The 15139-nt window shown below is 63.5% G+C and overlaps 2 protein-coding genes across 4 annotated transcripts; one reads left to right on the top strand and one right to left on the bottom strand.

Moving 5' to 3' along the window:
- The first annotated feature begins 526 nt into the window (after positions 1-526).
- On the top strand, positions 527-2720 carry SFN (stratifin). Its single transcript, XM_041417726.1, has one exon. It carries the CDS (start codon positions 1948-1950, stop codon positions 2686-2688), a length of 741 nt encoding a protein of 246 aa, XP_041273660.1. The 5' UTR covers positions 527-1947; the 3' UTR covers positions 2689-2720.
- A 5324-nt stretch (positions 2721-8044) lies between these two features.
- Positions 8045-14943, bottom strand: GPN2 (GPN-loop GTPase 2). Of its 3 annotated transcripts, none has more exons than XM_041417659.1 (6): positions 14885-14943; positions 13626-14059; positions 10188-10344; positions 9762-9922; positions 9061-9191; positions 8045-8615 (listed from the first exon to the last, which is right to left on the bottom strand). In XM_041417659.1, the coding sequence occupies exons 2-6, from the start codon at positions 14040-14042 to the stop codon at positions 8543-8545; spliced, it is 939 nt and encodes a 312-aa protein (XP_041273593.1). In that variant the 5' UTR covers positions 14043-14059; positions 14885-14943; the 3' UTR covers positions 8045-8542. The 3 variants fall into 3 exon arrangements, with proteins under 3 accessions (XP_041273593.1, XP_041273595.1, XP_041273594.1); XM_041417661.1 differs by having other exon boundaries at positions 9061-9161; XM_041417660.1 differs by having other exon boundaries at positions 13626-14056; positions 14885-14916.
- Positions 14944-15139: the final 196 nt, after the last annotated feature.

Below are 15139 nucleotides of genomic sequence, written 5' to 3'. Positions count from 1 at the left end.
CCAGCCCACGCCTGCCCTCGGCTCAGGGGCTGGAGACGTGCTCCGGCCTGGGCAGCACCCAGGGCTGGGCTTAACCGGGTGTCCCCTCCCCGCGGTGATCACAGAGCCACAGAATGGTTTGGGATGCCCCTTCTGGCCCTGCCCTTTGGCCTTTGGGGCACCCATGGGTGCTCTCTGGGGTGATGGTGCAGCCCCTGTGCTGGGATCTGGGCTCTGCCCTGCACCCACCGCTGCTGGCCATGGCACCAGCGCAGCAGAGCCTCCCTGAGCCTCCTCTCAGCCAAAATTCAGCAGCAGCTCAGCCCCTTTGGCAGGGCTCAGACACCAGCCCAAGGCTGAGCCATCCCCGCCCCACTCGTGTCCCTGCTGGGCAAGGGGGATCCCAAATTCAGGGGGGGCAGGATCATCCTGGGCAAGCTGGGAGTGCTTCACCAGGCCTGGGGACCCCAACCCAAATGATGGCTTTGCTGCCTGAAGGAGTGTGAGCTCAGAATAAGCCACCCAGGGATTCCTGCCTGGGGTTTTCCAAGGCAAGGAGGTGGATTTTGGCAGGCTGGGTACATTGGGGTGCCCCTTTGGTCCCAGTCCCGCGGTGGGGGGTGGGTTTTGTGCCCGATGGAAGTTCTTGGAGGGTCTCTGTGGGTCTGCCTTGTGTCCTGGGCAGAGGGTGGAACACAGGCCGTGGTCTCCTGCTCAGCTGTTCCTTGCTCCCTCGGGATCAGCTCACCATGGAGGGGCTGTGGGGACCTCGCTGGGGCTGGTCACCCTCACGGGAGCCACGGGAGCCCCTCGATGGCACCTGGGCACCCAAACCGGGAAGGGCTGCAGGGCCCTGAATCCCTTTCTCCTGAATTCCAGCGTGCAGAGGGGGTGATGTGAAGGCCGGGTGTTGTTTTCCTGAGCTTGAAGTATTTGGGAGAAGCATCCCCACGGCTTCCCTGCCTCCTCCATCCCAGCGGGGGCTGAGCGAGGCGCGGGGCGATCCGGGGCGCTCCGGCCGGGTGTCGGCAGGCAGGAACAAAGCCGGGCTCACGGAAAGAATCCCGAGCCCCTTTTGGCCTTGGCGCAGAGCCGCCCGCCCCACCCTGCCCTTCCCGCACGCTCCCGCACGGAGATAAGGCCGGGCCGGGGCGTGCGGCGACAAGCCGGGAGTGAAACTCAGCTCAGATCCCATCGGCACCGCGGCCCACGGGCAGCCCGCAGCGAGCGACAGGGACGCGGAGCGGCGGGGACGGGCAGCCCGGGGGTCTCCCCTCGCCGCTCCCACCTCGGCCACTTCGGGGGTCCCCTCAGAGGCTGACTGTGCCCCGCTTTTTTGGGACGGTCCCTCCCTGGCGGAGGAGCGGAGCCTCCGCCTGGGTCTCCCCACCTGTGGGAATAAACGCCCGCCCGTCAGGCGCTCGCAATTACGGCCGAGGCAATCACCATATCAAAAACGACAGCGATACGGCTTTTTCGGGGGGGAGGGACCCGATTTTACGAGCGGCCACACCCCGTGGCCCATTTCTCCGGGGTGGGGAAGAGCCCATTGTGTCCCCGTCCCCCCCAAAGGACAGCGCGGCTCCCGCCGCCCTCCCGGCGCTCTCGGCAGCGCGAAGGGCGGCTCCCGGTGCCGGGGCGGGCGGCGGCTCTGGGGAGAGCCCCGGGGCACCCAGGGGTGCCGCACCCACCGGGAGGGCAGGGCGTTGGCCGCCCCCCTCGCCCCCTCCCCAGCGCCCGCCGCCCGCGGGCGATGATTCACCGCGATTTTCCTTTTAAGGCCGCGCTCGGCGGGGAGGAAGCAGAGGAGGAGGAGGAGGAGGAGGACACTCCTTGGAGCTGGCTGGCTCCTCCTGCTCTCGCTCGAGGCTCCGACGCGCAGCCAAAAGCGAATCCCGGCGGCGGCGCTCGGCAGAGGCTCCGACGGCTCCCGGCCCCGCTGCTCGCCCAAGCGCCCGCGTCCCAGCCATGGCAAGAAACCACCAAGTGCAGAAGGCCAAGCTGGCCGAGCAGGCTGAGCGCTACGAGGACATGGCAGACTTCATGAAGGCCGTGGTGGAGCACGGGGACGAGCTGTCCAACGAGGAGCGCAACCTGCTGTCGGTGGCCTACAAGAACGTGGTGGGCTGCCAGCGCTCGGCGTGGAGGGTCATCTCCAGCATCGAGCACAAAACCGAGGAGGGCGACGACAAGGCGCAGGTGGTGAACGAGTACCGGGAGAAGGTGGAGCAGGAGCTCAACGCCGTCTGCAACAACGTGCTGGGCTTGCTGGACAAGTATCTCATCAAGAAGGACAGCGACACCGAGAGCAAGGTCTTCTACCTGAAGATGAAGGGCGACTACTTCCGATACCTGGCCGAGGTGGCCAGCGGGGACGACCGGCTGTCGACGATAGAGAAGGCGCAGGAGGCCTACCAAGAGGCCATGGACATCAGCAAAAAGGAGATGCAGCCCACGAACCCCATCCGCCTGGGGCTGGCCCTCAACTTCTCGGTGTTCCACTACGAGATTGCCAACGCCCCCGAGCAGGCCATCTCGCTGGCCAAGACCACCTTCGACGAGGCCATGGGCGACCTGCACACGCTCAGCGAAGACTCCTACAAGGACAGCACCCTCATCATGCAGCTGCTCAGGGACAACCTCACGCTATGGACAGCCGAGTGCGCCGGTGAAGACGGCGGCGAGGCTGGCGAAGAGCCCAAGAACTGAGCGTGCCCTGCCGAGCCGGGGGCCGGCCCCCCCTGCCCCGCTCCAGCCCCTTCGGCATCTCTTCGTGGTTTTTTTTTTTTTTTTGGTTTTTTTTGGTTTTTTTTTTAATTTTTTTTTTGGTTGGTTTTGGCGGGGAGGAGTCTCAGCTCCCCCCATCCTGGATACCGGGAGCGGGGGTGGTTTTGGCAGGGCTCTTCCCTCTCTCTCCCCCATCCTCTGCTCTGGGGAGGGGGAAAAGAGGGAGAGGGGGTGTCTCTGTCCCGGAGAGCTGCCAGCCCCCAGTATTTAACATTTTTTTGTGGGGGGTGTCCAGTCTGGCCTGTGCCTGCTCCAAACCCCCTGTCCCAGAGGGCTGGAGCAGCAACAGGAGGAGGTGAGGGGCTGGGCCGGGGCGAGGGGGGGTCCGGGCAGCCCCCCATTCTGGGAGGGGGTCTCGTGTTGCCTCTGTGCTCCAATAAACCTTCTCCTGCACCTCTGCTCTCGTCTGCCTCGTCTCTCCCTGCACACATGTCTGGGCAGCCTGCCTCGCCCCCTCCCACCCCCCAGCACTGGCTGCTCTCGGTGCCCCCAGCCCCACAGCAGGGTCTTGGGCTGAGCTGCGGCCGTGGCAGGCTCGGGGGTCTGTGCCTGCCTGGCACGGGGGTTTTGGCAGCCCCACGCAGGGCTGGCTGCTCCACAAGGTGCTCAAAGGTCCCCCAGTCCCTGACCCAAGCCCTTGATACAACCCCAGAGTTCCCCAAAACCTGCCACTGACTCCCCTGGGTGGGTCCCCGTGGCTGCTCTAAGTCCAAGGAGGAAAATCCACAAAAGCTGCGCGGGCAGCGACCCAGGGGCTGCCAGGGTGGGGACATCCCTCCCGAGGCCCCGACGCGCTGGGACAGGTGAAAGCTCAGCACTTCTGAAGGGCGCAGCTCCCTCCCCCTTCCCCCACCGGCGCGTTTCAACATGAGCAATAATTACAATAAAACACTCAGGCACCCCGGGCTGTGAGCTCAGCAGGGCCGGGCAGGGCCGGCCTTTGATGGGGAGGAAAGCGCCGTGACTCGGGAGGGGCTGCAGCGGGACAGGGGGGCCCTGGCGTGGCCAAACCCCGGCCCTTGCAGGGCAGGGACCCCCTGAGACCCCCTGGGCTCGGGGAATGGGGCCGGGACCCCCTGGGCTCGGGGAATGAGGCCGGGACCCCTGGGCTGTGGGAATGGGGCAGGAGCAGAGCCGGGACCCCCTGGGCTCGGGAAATGGTGCCGGGACCCCCTGGGCTCGGGGAATGGGGCAGGAGCAGAGCTGGGACCCCCTGGGCTCCGGGAATGGGGCAGGAGCAGCGGCGGGACCCCCGTGGTGCCAGCAGGAGCTCGGGGCTGGCCCGGGGGTGACCAGGGCTCTGCTGGGCTGCACGAAGCAGCGCCTGGATGGACACCGGGAGCAGATCCCAGCAGAGGGGTGACCCCCGTGAGCCCCCGGCCCTGCCCAGCCCCGTCCCACAGCCCTGGTGCTGCCCTGGGCTCCCCAGAGGTGTCAGGGCTGGTCCCAGCCAGGGACCCCAAAGCTTGGCCGGCCCCGGGCGCTCCCAGCCTGGGAACGGCCCCAGACCTGTAATTAGCCAGAGCGGGGCAGCGACGGGAAAAACGAGCTGAGGGTGACCCCGCGGCCTGGGGACACCCGGACTGGTTAAACTGGGCAGCGGCGGGGCTGAGCTGGCAGTGCTGCTGCCCAGGAAGGGCTGACTGGGGGTGTCCGTCCAGCCCTGGGGCTGTGGGTTCCCCCTGGCTTCCCAGGGGTTAACAGATTTCAACAGCTCCCGAAATTGCGGCGTGGCTGGGCCGTGTGGGAGGATGCAGCTCCCCGCTCCCAGCCGGTCCGGCAGCTTTTCCAGGCTGGGAAGGAGGAGCCCTGGATCCCCAGGACTCTCCTGTGAGAGGGTTGTGCTGCTGGGGAGCTCTCTGGGGTCCTTCTGTCCCCCTGCTTCACCCTGGGTGCTGGGACCCGGGGGGAAGGACCGGGGGGACGTGGGGACCTGCATCCCCAGCCTGGTCCTTATCCAGAGGCTGTGGAATGCTCTTGGCATTCCCATCTCAAGGGGCGTCCAGAGGAGCTCTCAGATCGATTTTAGGGTCTTGAACACCCTCAGAGCAGAGGGACTGGGTGCCCAGGGCCAAGGAGTGTCCCCCACCCCGCAGTCCCCAGCAGGGCCCTGGCACGGGCGCTGGTGGCCACGGGCAAAAGGCCACCAAAACGGGTCTGTGAGGAGACCAGGGGTGTTCTGCTGCCTGCAAAAGGCTCTGCCCATCCCGAGTGGGAGCTGCAGCAGCCACGGCCCCGCCTGTCCTTGTCACCACTGTCCCAGCCTCCCCCCGGGCTGTGTGCCCAGGGCTGGGGCTGGCCAGTCTGGGCACCCAGACATGGGGTGCCATCGCCCCTGGCCTCGGGGCAGCCTCCTGCCAGCCTGCCACCAGTGCCTGCTCTTTCTGGAGAGCTTTTTTATCCCCATTAGAAAGCGCCACTTGATGGGGAAACTCAGCTTTTGAGCAGGAGCTGAAATCAGGGCTGGAGCACGGGGAGAGCCCAGTTCCGTGGCTGTGAGAGGTGCTCAACCCCTCCATCCCCAAAACAACACCCTCAGGTTCAGCCCCACGGCCGGGGGTGGCTCAGCAGGACCAGCTCAGCTCAGGGGGGCTCAGCTGGACCAGCCCAGCTCAGGGGGGGCTCAGCAGGACCAGCCCAGCTCAGGGGGGCTCAGCAGGACCAGCCCGGGTCAGGGGGGCTCAGCAGGACCAGCCCGGGTCAGGGGTCCTCAGCTGGACCAGCCCAGCTCAGGGGGGCTCAGCAGGACCAGCCCGGGTCAGGGGGGCTCAGCAGGACCAGCCCGGGTCAGGGGTCAGGGTGGGCTCAGCAGGACCAGCCCAGCTCAGGGGGGCTCAGCAGGACCAGCCCGGGTCAGGGGTCAGGGGGGCTCAGCAGGTCGGACCAGCCTGGCAGAGCACCCGGCCCCCTCCCAGGGATGTGCCAGGGCTGGGGTGACTCATGCTGGCCCTTGGCCCCGCCGATTGCTCAAGGCAGTGACAGCAGCCAAAGTGTCACCTCCCTGGGCCCCGGAGCCTGGCCGTGTCCCCTCCCAGCCTGGGCTCTGTGGGGTGCAGGCCCCGCGGTCAGGGGGGGCTCAGCAGGACCAGCCCGGCTCAGGGGGGCTCAGCAGGACCAGCCCAGCTCAGGGAGGCTCAGCAGGACCAGCCTGGGTCAGGGGGGCTCAGCAGGACCAGCCCGGGTCAGGGGTCAGGGGGCTCAGCAGGACCAGCCCAGCTCAGGGGGGCTCAGCAGGACCAGCCCGGGTCAGGGGTCAGGGTGGGCTCAGCAGGACCAGCCCAGCTCAGGGGGGCTCAGCAGGACCAGCCCGGGTCAGGGGTCAGGGGGGCTCAGCAGGTCGGACCAGCCTGGCAGAGCACCCGGCCCCCTCCCAGGGATGTGCCAGGGCTGGGGTGACTCATGCTGGCCCTTGGCCCCGCCGATTGCTCAAGGCAGTGACAGCAGCCAAAGTGTCACCTCCCTGGGCCCCGGAGCCTGGCCGTGTCCCCTCCCAGCCTGGGCTCTGTGGGGTGCAGGGGCAGGCTGCCTTTCACCCTGTGCTGCCCACCAGGGGCTCCAGCCCTCCCTGTCTCCTGCTCAGCCTTTCCAGGTCACCCTGGGCAGGAGCAGAATTGTCCCCTCCGGGCTGTGGGTCCTGGCTCAGCCCCTGATTCATCTGTGAGAAGCTCCTTGGTGCAGTTTTGGGGCTGAAGCTCTCTGAGACCTGAGCATTTCCTGGCTGAACACAGCAGAGGATCCTGAGCTGAGCAGTTTCCATCCAAGGCTGGGGCTGCAGATATCCAGGGCATCCAAATAAAGAAGCCAAAAAGCCACAAAAGCTTTGATGGCTCTTGTGTAACTCAGCCTGACCTGACCATACCCTTTTAAGCCACCAAATCTCTCAAAGCCATAGAAAAGCCACTATAAAATTAATATTTTTATGATCCTGTCTCCCAGCCCTTCACAGCAGCTACAGAGCTCCAAAACGACCATGACAGGGCCACGAGCCACAGGGTGAGGGTGGGATTTCAGCTCAGTTATGGTTAGATTGGCTTCCAGAGCTTCAGCACTGAAATGCAGCTGCTGGTTTCAGCCAGGAACACCCAGGGAAATTCCTGGGCTCTGGGGAGAGCTGAGGCACTGGCAGCACGCTGGGATTTGACTTTGATATCTGAAATCTCAGTTTCATTGGGAAGGGGTCTGGGTGAAGCACAAGCATTGTGTGTCTGCGTGCTCCTCTCCCTGAGCTCCTCCTTGGCTCCAAATCCTGCCCACAGAGTTGGGAGATGTGGGGAAAATTCATTTTAATTCCGTGCCCGGCTGCCCAAGACCCCGTTCACATTCAGATCCATCAAGGATCCAGTCTCCAATCCCTCTGCCAAGGGCCAAACCACCCTGTGAGAAAATCCTGTTGCATTTTATGCAAGCTCTTGGGCAAGAGGCGATGCTGAGTCTGCAGAGCTGGGATCGGGAGTCGCGCCCGCTCCCGTCCCGTGGGGAGCTCTGGGAGGAACCTGGAGGCTCCCTGGTGGGGACACCCCACCTGCCACCCCCAGCCCTCCCAACCCCTGCCCAAGACCCCCCAGTCCCCCCAGCTGCTGCCTGGAGCAGGGCTCAGAGCAGGGAGCACACGAGGCTCAGAGCTGCTGCCAGCGCTGGGAGCTGCAGCAGCAGAGCCAGGGGAAGGACAGGGCAGGAGGGGAAAAGCAAGGCCAGAAGAAGGAAGGTGGATGAGGACACCCAAGGCTGCTCTGGGAACGGCCCGAGATGCAAACCACGAGCTGAGTCACACAGGGGCTTTCTTAACCCAAAGGAGCCGAGCTGGCACTTTGTGTGTGCTGCCCCTGGACCAGGGCAGGGGCAGCAGCAGTGCCCTGCCTGCTGCCCCCAGCCCTGCCAGGCTGAGCATTCCCAGCAGGGCACAGGGACAGGGACAGGGCACAGGCACAGGGACAGGGCACAGATTGAGGACGTTCCAGAACTCTGGCACCAAACACTACAGCAATCTGAAGTGGGAAAAAATGAAACCAAACACAAGAGACAACAGATTTGTAAAAGCCTGACATTTCTTTCCAATAATTTCAGGTTATGCAGGTGCATCTTTACAAAAAACAAAACCAAAACAAATCAAAACCAACCCAACAAAAAGTCAGCTTTTTCCCACAGGGACAGGGCACAGGGCACAGGGACAGGGCACAGGGACAGGTCCTGGCAGCGCCGCTCCCACCACAGGTGCTTTGGCCTCAGGCTCCAGAGCACTCCTGGGTTTGTTTATTCAGCTTCAGCAAACTCTAAGATGAAAGTGAGACCGAGGAGCGTTTTATTAAGAAAGAGTCCATCATTATTTCTAAGAAAAAGAAAAACAAACATCTCTCTGTCCTTGAGACGGCGCGGAGGCGTCGTGGCCTGGATTCTGCTGGGAGCATGGGGCCCGTGCACGCTCCTCCTGCAGCACACCCTGCTCTGCTGCCTCACTCTCACTGCACACGAGGCAGCTCCAGCTGATTCTTCTTTCTCTGGATCTGTCTTGGTCATGATGGAGGAGACCTTATCTCTTCTTTTCCTTGCTCTCCCTGCCTTCCCTGGCTCAGTCTCTCTGTTCCTAGGAGAAGACCCTCAGCCGCCTCCCTTGTGCCAAAGCCCTGCTCTGGGCAGCAGGCCTGAAGCTCGGGAGGTCAAACCCACCCAGAGAGGGTCCAGACTCTGCCTGGAAAGGCTTCCAGCTGCTCTGAGTCACGGCTGAAGCTCGGGTAGGAAAAGGAGAGGTGTCAAAGCAGAGGAGCCGGGGAAGGGCGTGTCACAGATCCATCAGCTCCTCTTCCACAGCTTTGTCCTGAGATTGCACATACTTCTCCTGCACTGCCAGGGTGCTGATAACGCAGTAATTAAGGAAAACGAGGGGCTGGGCTCAAACACTCCCTTCTGCAGGAGCTCTGAAGTTCCCAGCCAGGAACCAGCCCAGCCTCACATTAGCCCGAGGGCCATCGGGAAGAGGCAGCATCACCTGAGTTACTTCTGGCTCTGCCTGATCCCAGGCCTGACAAGTCTGGGAGAATCAATTGCATGGTTTGGAGAAGGAAAGATCCACCCAAGGGAAGGTGACAGAGAGGAAAGGTGTCAAAAGTTCCTGACACGTCCACGGTGTGAATTCCCAGCTTTGGCGGGTTTGGTGGGGACAAGTGTCTGCCTGGGCTGGGCTGAGCACACCCCACTCCCCACGGGTGTGTCACCCAGCAGATGATGAACCTGGGCCTGCAAATTCCACCCTTTGTCCCCCAGGGAGAGAGAAATTCAGCTCAGCAGCAGAGAGGATACGAAGAGAAGTGGAAGTCGGCCCCCACAGCCGCCGACATCAGCGCCTCCAGGCTCCGCTGCTCCCGGTCCCCGAAGGAATATCCATTGGCCTTGTCCACAGCCTGCATCACCTGCCTCATGCTCTGCTTGTCCTGGACGAGGGAGCTCGCTGGCACCCGCTCCTTCCCCAGCCAGGAGCTCACCCCGGCCCGGGCTGTTTTCTCTGGGGCTCGGGGCCACCGTGACAGCGCCCGGGGACACCAACAGGGACAAACAGGGACAAACAGGGACACTGCACCGGCCCTCCACCCTCTCATTCCCTTTCATCACCTTCTCCCAGCCCATCTGCCTGCTGACACTTCTGCCAACTGCCTGATTAAGGACATTTCCAGCCCTCCCTCCCTCCCCCTTCTCATTATTCGCTGCTCCCTAATTTAACAGGGCTTTAGGTGACCCTGAGCCCAGATTTGAAATGCAGGCCAGAAGAGCTGAAGGAAGGGGGAGCCTGGATTCCCCACCCCAGGACACAAGGCCCAGGTAGCCCCAAGCTCATCAGCCTTTTTCTTTCCTTTGGCTGCCACAGATCATTTACAAATCTGGGTGTGCTCCCGTTTTCCAGCCCCGAGTCTCCTCAGAGCTGAGGTTTCCAGCCCTGTGGCTCTGAGCAGACAAAAAGCAGCTGCTGCCCATGCAGGGCTCCCTGCTCCCTCCTGCTGGCTCACCTGCACGTTGAGTGGCACGAAGGACACCAGGCTGTAGTCCTCGATCACCTCCACCAGCTTCTCGTTGAGGCGGCGGAAATTCCTGAAGAAGGGATCGGAGGCCAGATGGTCCACGAGGTAAGAGAGGTCCAGGACCTCGGTGTAATAATCCAGGTTGAAAGCTGCAAGGCAACAGGGAGCTCTGGAGGCAAGCTGGGAGCTGAAGAGCCCAGTGGGGTCTGCAGCAGGTCCCAGCCAGCCCCATTCTCACACAGATTTGCAGCTGGCACCCCAATTCCACTCCCCCCTCCCTCAAATTCCTCCGTGTGCAAGGCCAGAACGGAGCTCTGCGCCACCCTGGCTGGCAGAAGGTGGCTCAGGGAGGCAGCAGGATGAGAGCTGGGCTCCCTGCCCCCCAGAGCAGGCCGTGGCTCAGGAGCTGCTCACCCAGCTTCCCGTAGTGCTCGATCAGGTCCATCTTGGAGAGGACGTTGACGTGGGGCAGCTCCACGTGCAGCATGGTGGACAGCGAGGTGCAGAGCACGGAGATGAACTTCCCGGGGTCTGTGCAGTAGTGGGAGTCCACCAGGTGCACGGCAGCCAGCTGGGCAGCGAGGGCACAGAGGGACAGGGGTCAGAGCTGGGAGCTGCCCAGCCCTGCTCGTGGGGCCCACAGCAAAACCTGTCCAGGCACCACCTGGGGAGACAACCTCCCAGCCCCTGCACACACAGCACAGCATCAGGGAACCTCGGGCTGGTTTGGGTCACAGGGGACCTTAAAGCTCACCCAGTGCCAGCCCTGCCATGGCAGGGACACCTCCCACTGTCCCAGCTGCTCCCAGCCCTGTCCAGCCTGGCCTGGGCACTGCCAGGGATCCACAGCTGCTCTGGGAATTCCAGCCCAGCCCCTGCCCACCCTGCCAGGGAACAATTCCCAATCCCCAATCTCCCACCCAGCGCAGCCCTCTGGCAGTGGGAGCCATTCCCTGTGTCCTGTCCCTCCATCCTTGTCCCCAGTCCCTCTGCAGCTCTCCTGGAGCCCCTTCAGGCCCTGCCAGGGCTCGGAGCTCTCCCTGGAGCTTCTCTGCTCCACACTGAACTCATATCCATGAAGTGTCCATGCCACATTCCCACGGACCAGCGTGGATTCAGAGCCAGGGCAGGCTCTGGGGAGGCTTTTAGAGCTCCACCAACAGCACCACAAGAAACTCAACCTGCAGCTGCCCCCCCTTTCTCAGGGTTTCTCCCCCTGACGTTTCCACATCTGTCTGAGCTCTGCAGGGATTCTGGGGTGGGAGCTGGGCCAGTTCCCCTCCTGAGCAGCACAGCTGTCTCCAGGTCCCCACAGGAATGCCACAGGAATGCCCAGGCCTCCTGAGGAGCAGGACCTGCAGCTCACCACCTTCTGCTGGGAGAGTCCCCCGTGGTTCGCACTAATAATTAATAATTACACTAACGAGCACCTCGATTCCCTGGGTTTTGTGTGGCTGTAACAATGTGGTCCCAGAGCTGGGGAAGCCACTCCAAGCCAGGGCTCTGAGGCTGAGTCACAGCAGCAGAACCCAGGCAGTCTGGGGCTCCCAGGCAGAGCAGAGCCAGCCCTGTCCACGTCTTATTTTAGCAGCTCCAACCCCGTGTCCATTTAGTGCAATGAAAATGAGCTCTAATGTGCACATTCCCCGTGACATTCTCAGGCAAATGAAGCTGCCCTTCTTGCTCAGAGCAGCTGGGTTTGCACGCTGCTGCTGTGGCACGGCAAGCGCAGCGTCAGCAGCTCGGGGCTGCCCTCCCCTGCAGCTCCCGTTGTGCAAGAGCCCAGAGCTCATCCCACGGGCTGCAGGGCCCTGTGGGGCTGCACAGGGGCTGCCACGGCCCCCGCAGCCCTCAGGGCAGTGCCAAGGCTCCCACACACACACACAGCCCACTCTGGGTGAACACAGCCGGGCTGGGGGAGGATCCTGCAGCACCCTGCCCCATCCCTGCAGGGGTTCAGGACAGCCTGGAGCTCCCTGGGCAGTGGAAGGTGTCCCTGGCCCATCCCAGGAGGGGTTAGGACAGCCTGGAGCTCCCTGGCCAGTGGAAGGTGTCCCTGGCCCATCCCTAGAGAGGTTCAGGACAGCCTGGAGCTCCCTGGGCAGTGGAAGGTGTCCCTGGCCCATCCCTAGAGAGGTTCAGGACAGCCTGGAGCTCCCTGGGCAGTGGAAGGTGTCCCTGGCCCATCCCTAGAGAGGTTCAGGACAGCCTGGAGCTCCCTGGGCAGTGGAAGGTGTCCCTGGCCCATCCCTAGAGAGGTTCAGGACAGCCTGGAGCTCCCTGGGCAGTGGAAGGTGTCCCTGGCCCATCCCTAGAGAGGTTCAGGACAGCCTGGAGCTCCCTGGGCAGTGGAAGGTGTCCCTGGCCCATCCCTAGAGAGGTTCAGGACAGCCTGGAGCTCCCTGGGCAGTGGAAGGTGTCCCTGGCCCATCCCTAGAGAGGTTCAGGACAGCCTGGAGCTCCCTGGGCAGTGGAAGGTGTCCCTGGCCCATCCCTAGAGAGGTTCAGGACAGCCTGGAGCTCCCTGGGCAGTGGAAGGTGTCCCTGGCCCATCCCTAGAGAGGTTCAGGACAGCCTGGAGCTCCCTGGGCAGTGGAAGGTGTCCCTGGCCCATCCCTAGAGAGGTTCAGGACAGCCTGGAGCTCCCTGGGCAGTGGAAGGTGTCCCTGGCCCATCCCTAGAGAGGTTCAGGACAGCCTGGAGCTCCCTGGGCAGTGGAAGGTGTCCCTGGCCCATCCCTAGAGAGGTTCAGGACAGCCTGGAGCTCCCTGGGCAGTGGAAGGTGTCCCTGGCCCATCCCTAGAGAGGTTCAGGACAGCCTGGAGCTCCCTGGGCAGTGGAAGGTGTCCCTGGCCCATCCCTAGAGAGGTTCAGGACAGCCTGGAGCTCCCTGGGCAGTGGAAGGTGTCCCTGGCCCATCCCTAGAGAGGTTCAGGACAGCCTGGAGCTCCCTGGGCAGTGGAAGGTGTCCCTGGCCCATCCCTAGAGAGGTTCAGGACAGCCTGGAGCTCCCTGGGCAGTGGAAGGTGTCCCTGGCCCATCCCTAGAGAGGTTCAGGACAGCCTGGAGCTCCCTGGGCAGTGGAAGGTGTCCCTGGCCCATCCCTAGAGAGGTTCAGGACAGCCTGGAGCTCCCTGGGCAGTGGAAGGTGTCCCTGGCCCATCCCTAGAGAGGTTCAGGACAGCCTGGAGCTCCCTGGGCAGTGGAAGGTGTCCCTGGCCCATCCCTAGAGAGGTTCAGGACAGCCTGGAGCTTCCTGGCCAGTGGAAGGTGTCCCTGCCCACGGAATGCACTGGAATAAGATGGGCTCTGAGGTGCCCTCCAAGCCAAGCCATTCTGGGATTCTGTGTGAAGTGTGAGGAAGGAACTGAGCTCCTGCTCCCAATCCCACTGGAAGCCCTGACAGGCCATTCTTTTGCCAGTCCCTCCCAGCACAAAACAGGGCACAGTTCTGTCGCTCTGCTTTTTTAAGGTTTTCTAAGCCTTCTGATGTTTACACTCTTGCAGCAAACCTTCTCACACACTTTCTGTCAATAACTCATTGTTTTGCATCCTTTTAGGGAGGAGGAGAATCTGGACTGTTGGTTTGCCCAGTGTCACTGGAGAGGTGGCACTGTCCCCCTCCAATCCACTGTCACCTCTGAAAACCCACAAACACTGGAGCCAGAAAATAAACTCCCCTTTTCACCTCGAGAGCAGCAGCGTGCTCACGTTGTGTTTTTTCATGTCCTGTAGTGACAAAATCCCCCTCCTCCCCCGATGAAGCCACTCCCCACCAAAGGCCCCGAACACCCTGAGGGCAGCACCCACGAGCTCCTGGGGCTGCCAGGCACCTCCCCAGCCCCATCCTACCCTGAAACCCCACTTGGCCAGCTGGGCAAAGACGTTCCTGAGGGCGCGGTGGTGCGTGTAGAGCTCCAGCTGCCCGGGGCAGTCGAAGAGCAGGTAGCGCCCGCGCAGCGCCCGCAGCCGCTCCCGCAGCCAGTCGGCGTTGGCCTCCAGGTACTCCATGCAGTAGAGCAGCCCCCCGTTGGGGCCCAGCCCCAGGCTGCCCATCACGTCGGCCAGGGTGACCAGCTCGCCGATGTGCAGGGCGCAGGGGCCGGGCAGAGCCTCGTTGGCGGGGTCCAGGTTGACCACGGCCGCGCGCCGGCCCAGCCGCGCCAGGAAGGCGCCCATGGCCTGGCAGTAGGTGCTCTTACCCGAGCCCGGGGGCCCGATCACCACCTGGCCAAAGGCCACAGGGCTGGCCTGGCTGCCCTCGGCCATGCTGGGGCTTGCTCCTGCTGAGGGGACGGGACAGCGGCCACTGAGGGGCTGGCCTGGGTTTGGAGGGACAGGGTGTGACAGAGGGGACAGCAGCCAGGGTGTGACAGAGGGGACAGGACAGCAGCCAGGGTGTGACAGAGGGGACAGGACAGCAGCCAGGGTGTGACAGAGGGGACAGCGGCCACTGAGGGGCTGGCCTGGGTGTGTAGGGACAGGTGTGACAGAGGGGACAGCAGCCACTGAGGGGCTGGCCTGGGTTTGGAGGGCCAGGGTGTGACAGAGGGGACAGGACAGCAGCCAGGGTGTGACAGAGGGGACAGCAGCCAGTGAGGGGCTGCTCTGGGTTTGGAGGGACAGGGTGTGACAGAGGGGACAGCAGCCAGTGAGGGGCTGGTCTGTGTTTACAGGGACAGGTGTGACAGAGGGAACAGCACCCACTGACAGGCTGTTCTGGGTGTGTAGGGACAGGGTGTGATAGAGGGGACAGCAGCCATTGAGGGCTCAATGTGTGTTTACAGGGACAGGGTGTGACAGAGGGGACAGGACAGCAGCCAGTGAGGGGCTGTTCTGGGTGTGTAGGGACAGGTGTGACAGAGGGGACAGGACAGCAGCCAGGGTGTGACAGAGGGGACAGCAGCCCATTGTGGATGGGATCTGCACTTACAGGGCCCATGTATCCCCACGTCCCCTCCTCCCCCTTACGACTCTCCTTCCCCGCTCCTGCTTTCTCCCTCCCATCTCGCCTCCTTGCCCAGACCGCTCCATCCCCTGTTAACCCCCCGCTCCCGGTTATCCCCGTTATCCCGGTTATCCCCGTTATCCCCGGCCCGCAGGCCGCTCACCGCCGCCGGTGTCCCCGCTGTGGGTCCGGGTGCCCGCGGGCCCCGAGCGCCGCGTTCCGGGCAAGGAGCGGCCGCCGCTGCCACAGCGGCCCCTGGCGGCCGGGGGGACGCGCAGCCCCGCCCCGGCCGGGACTCGAACCCGGGACTCGGGCCGAGGACCAGGGCAAGGGTCCCGGGTTCGAGTCCCGGCGCCGGCTCCTGTCGCTCCAGCACAGCCCCAGCCCCGCTTTTTCCCAAATCACAGAATCAATTGGG

This window comes from Onychostruthus taczanowskii, unplaced genomic scaffold (assembly GCF_017590055.1).
Source record: "Onychostruthus taczanowskii isolate IOZ18803 unplaced genomic scaffold, ASM1759005v1 scaffold56, whole genome shotgun sequence".
NCBI lineage: Eukaryota > Metazoa > Chordata > Aves > Passeriformes > Passeridae > Onychostruthus > Onychostruthus taczanowskii.
The sequence above is the reverse complement of the archived record's forward strand: the minus strand, read 5'-3'. Positions and strand labels throughout refer to the sequence as shown.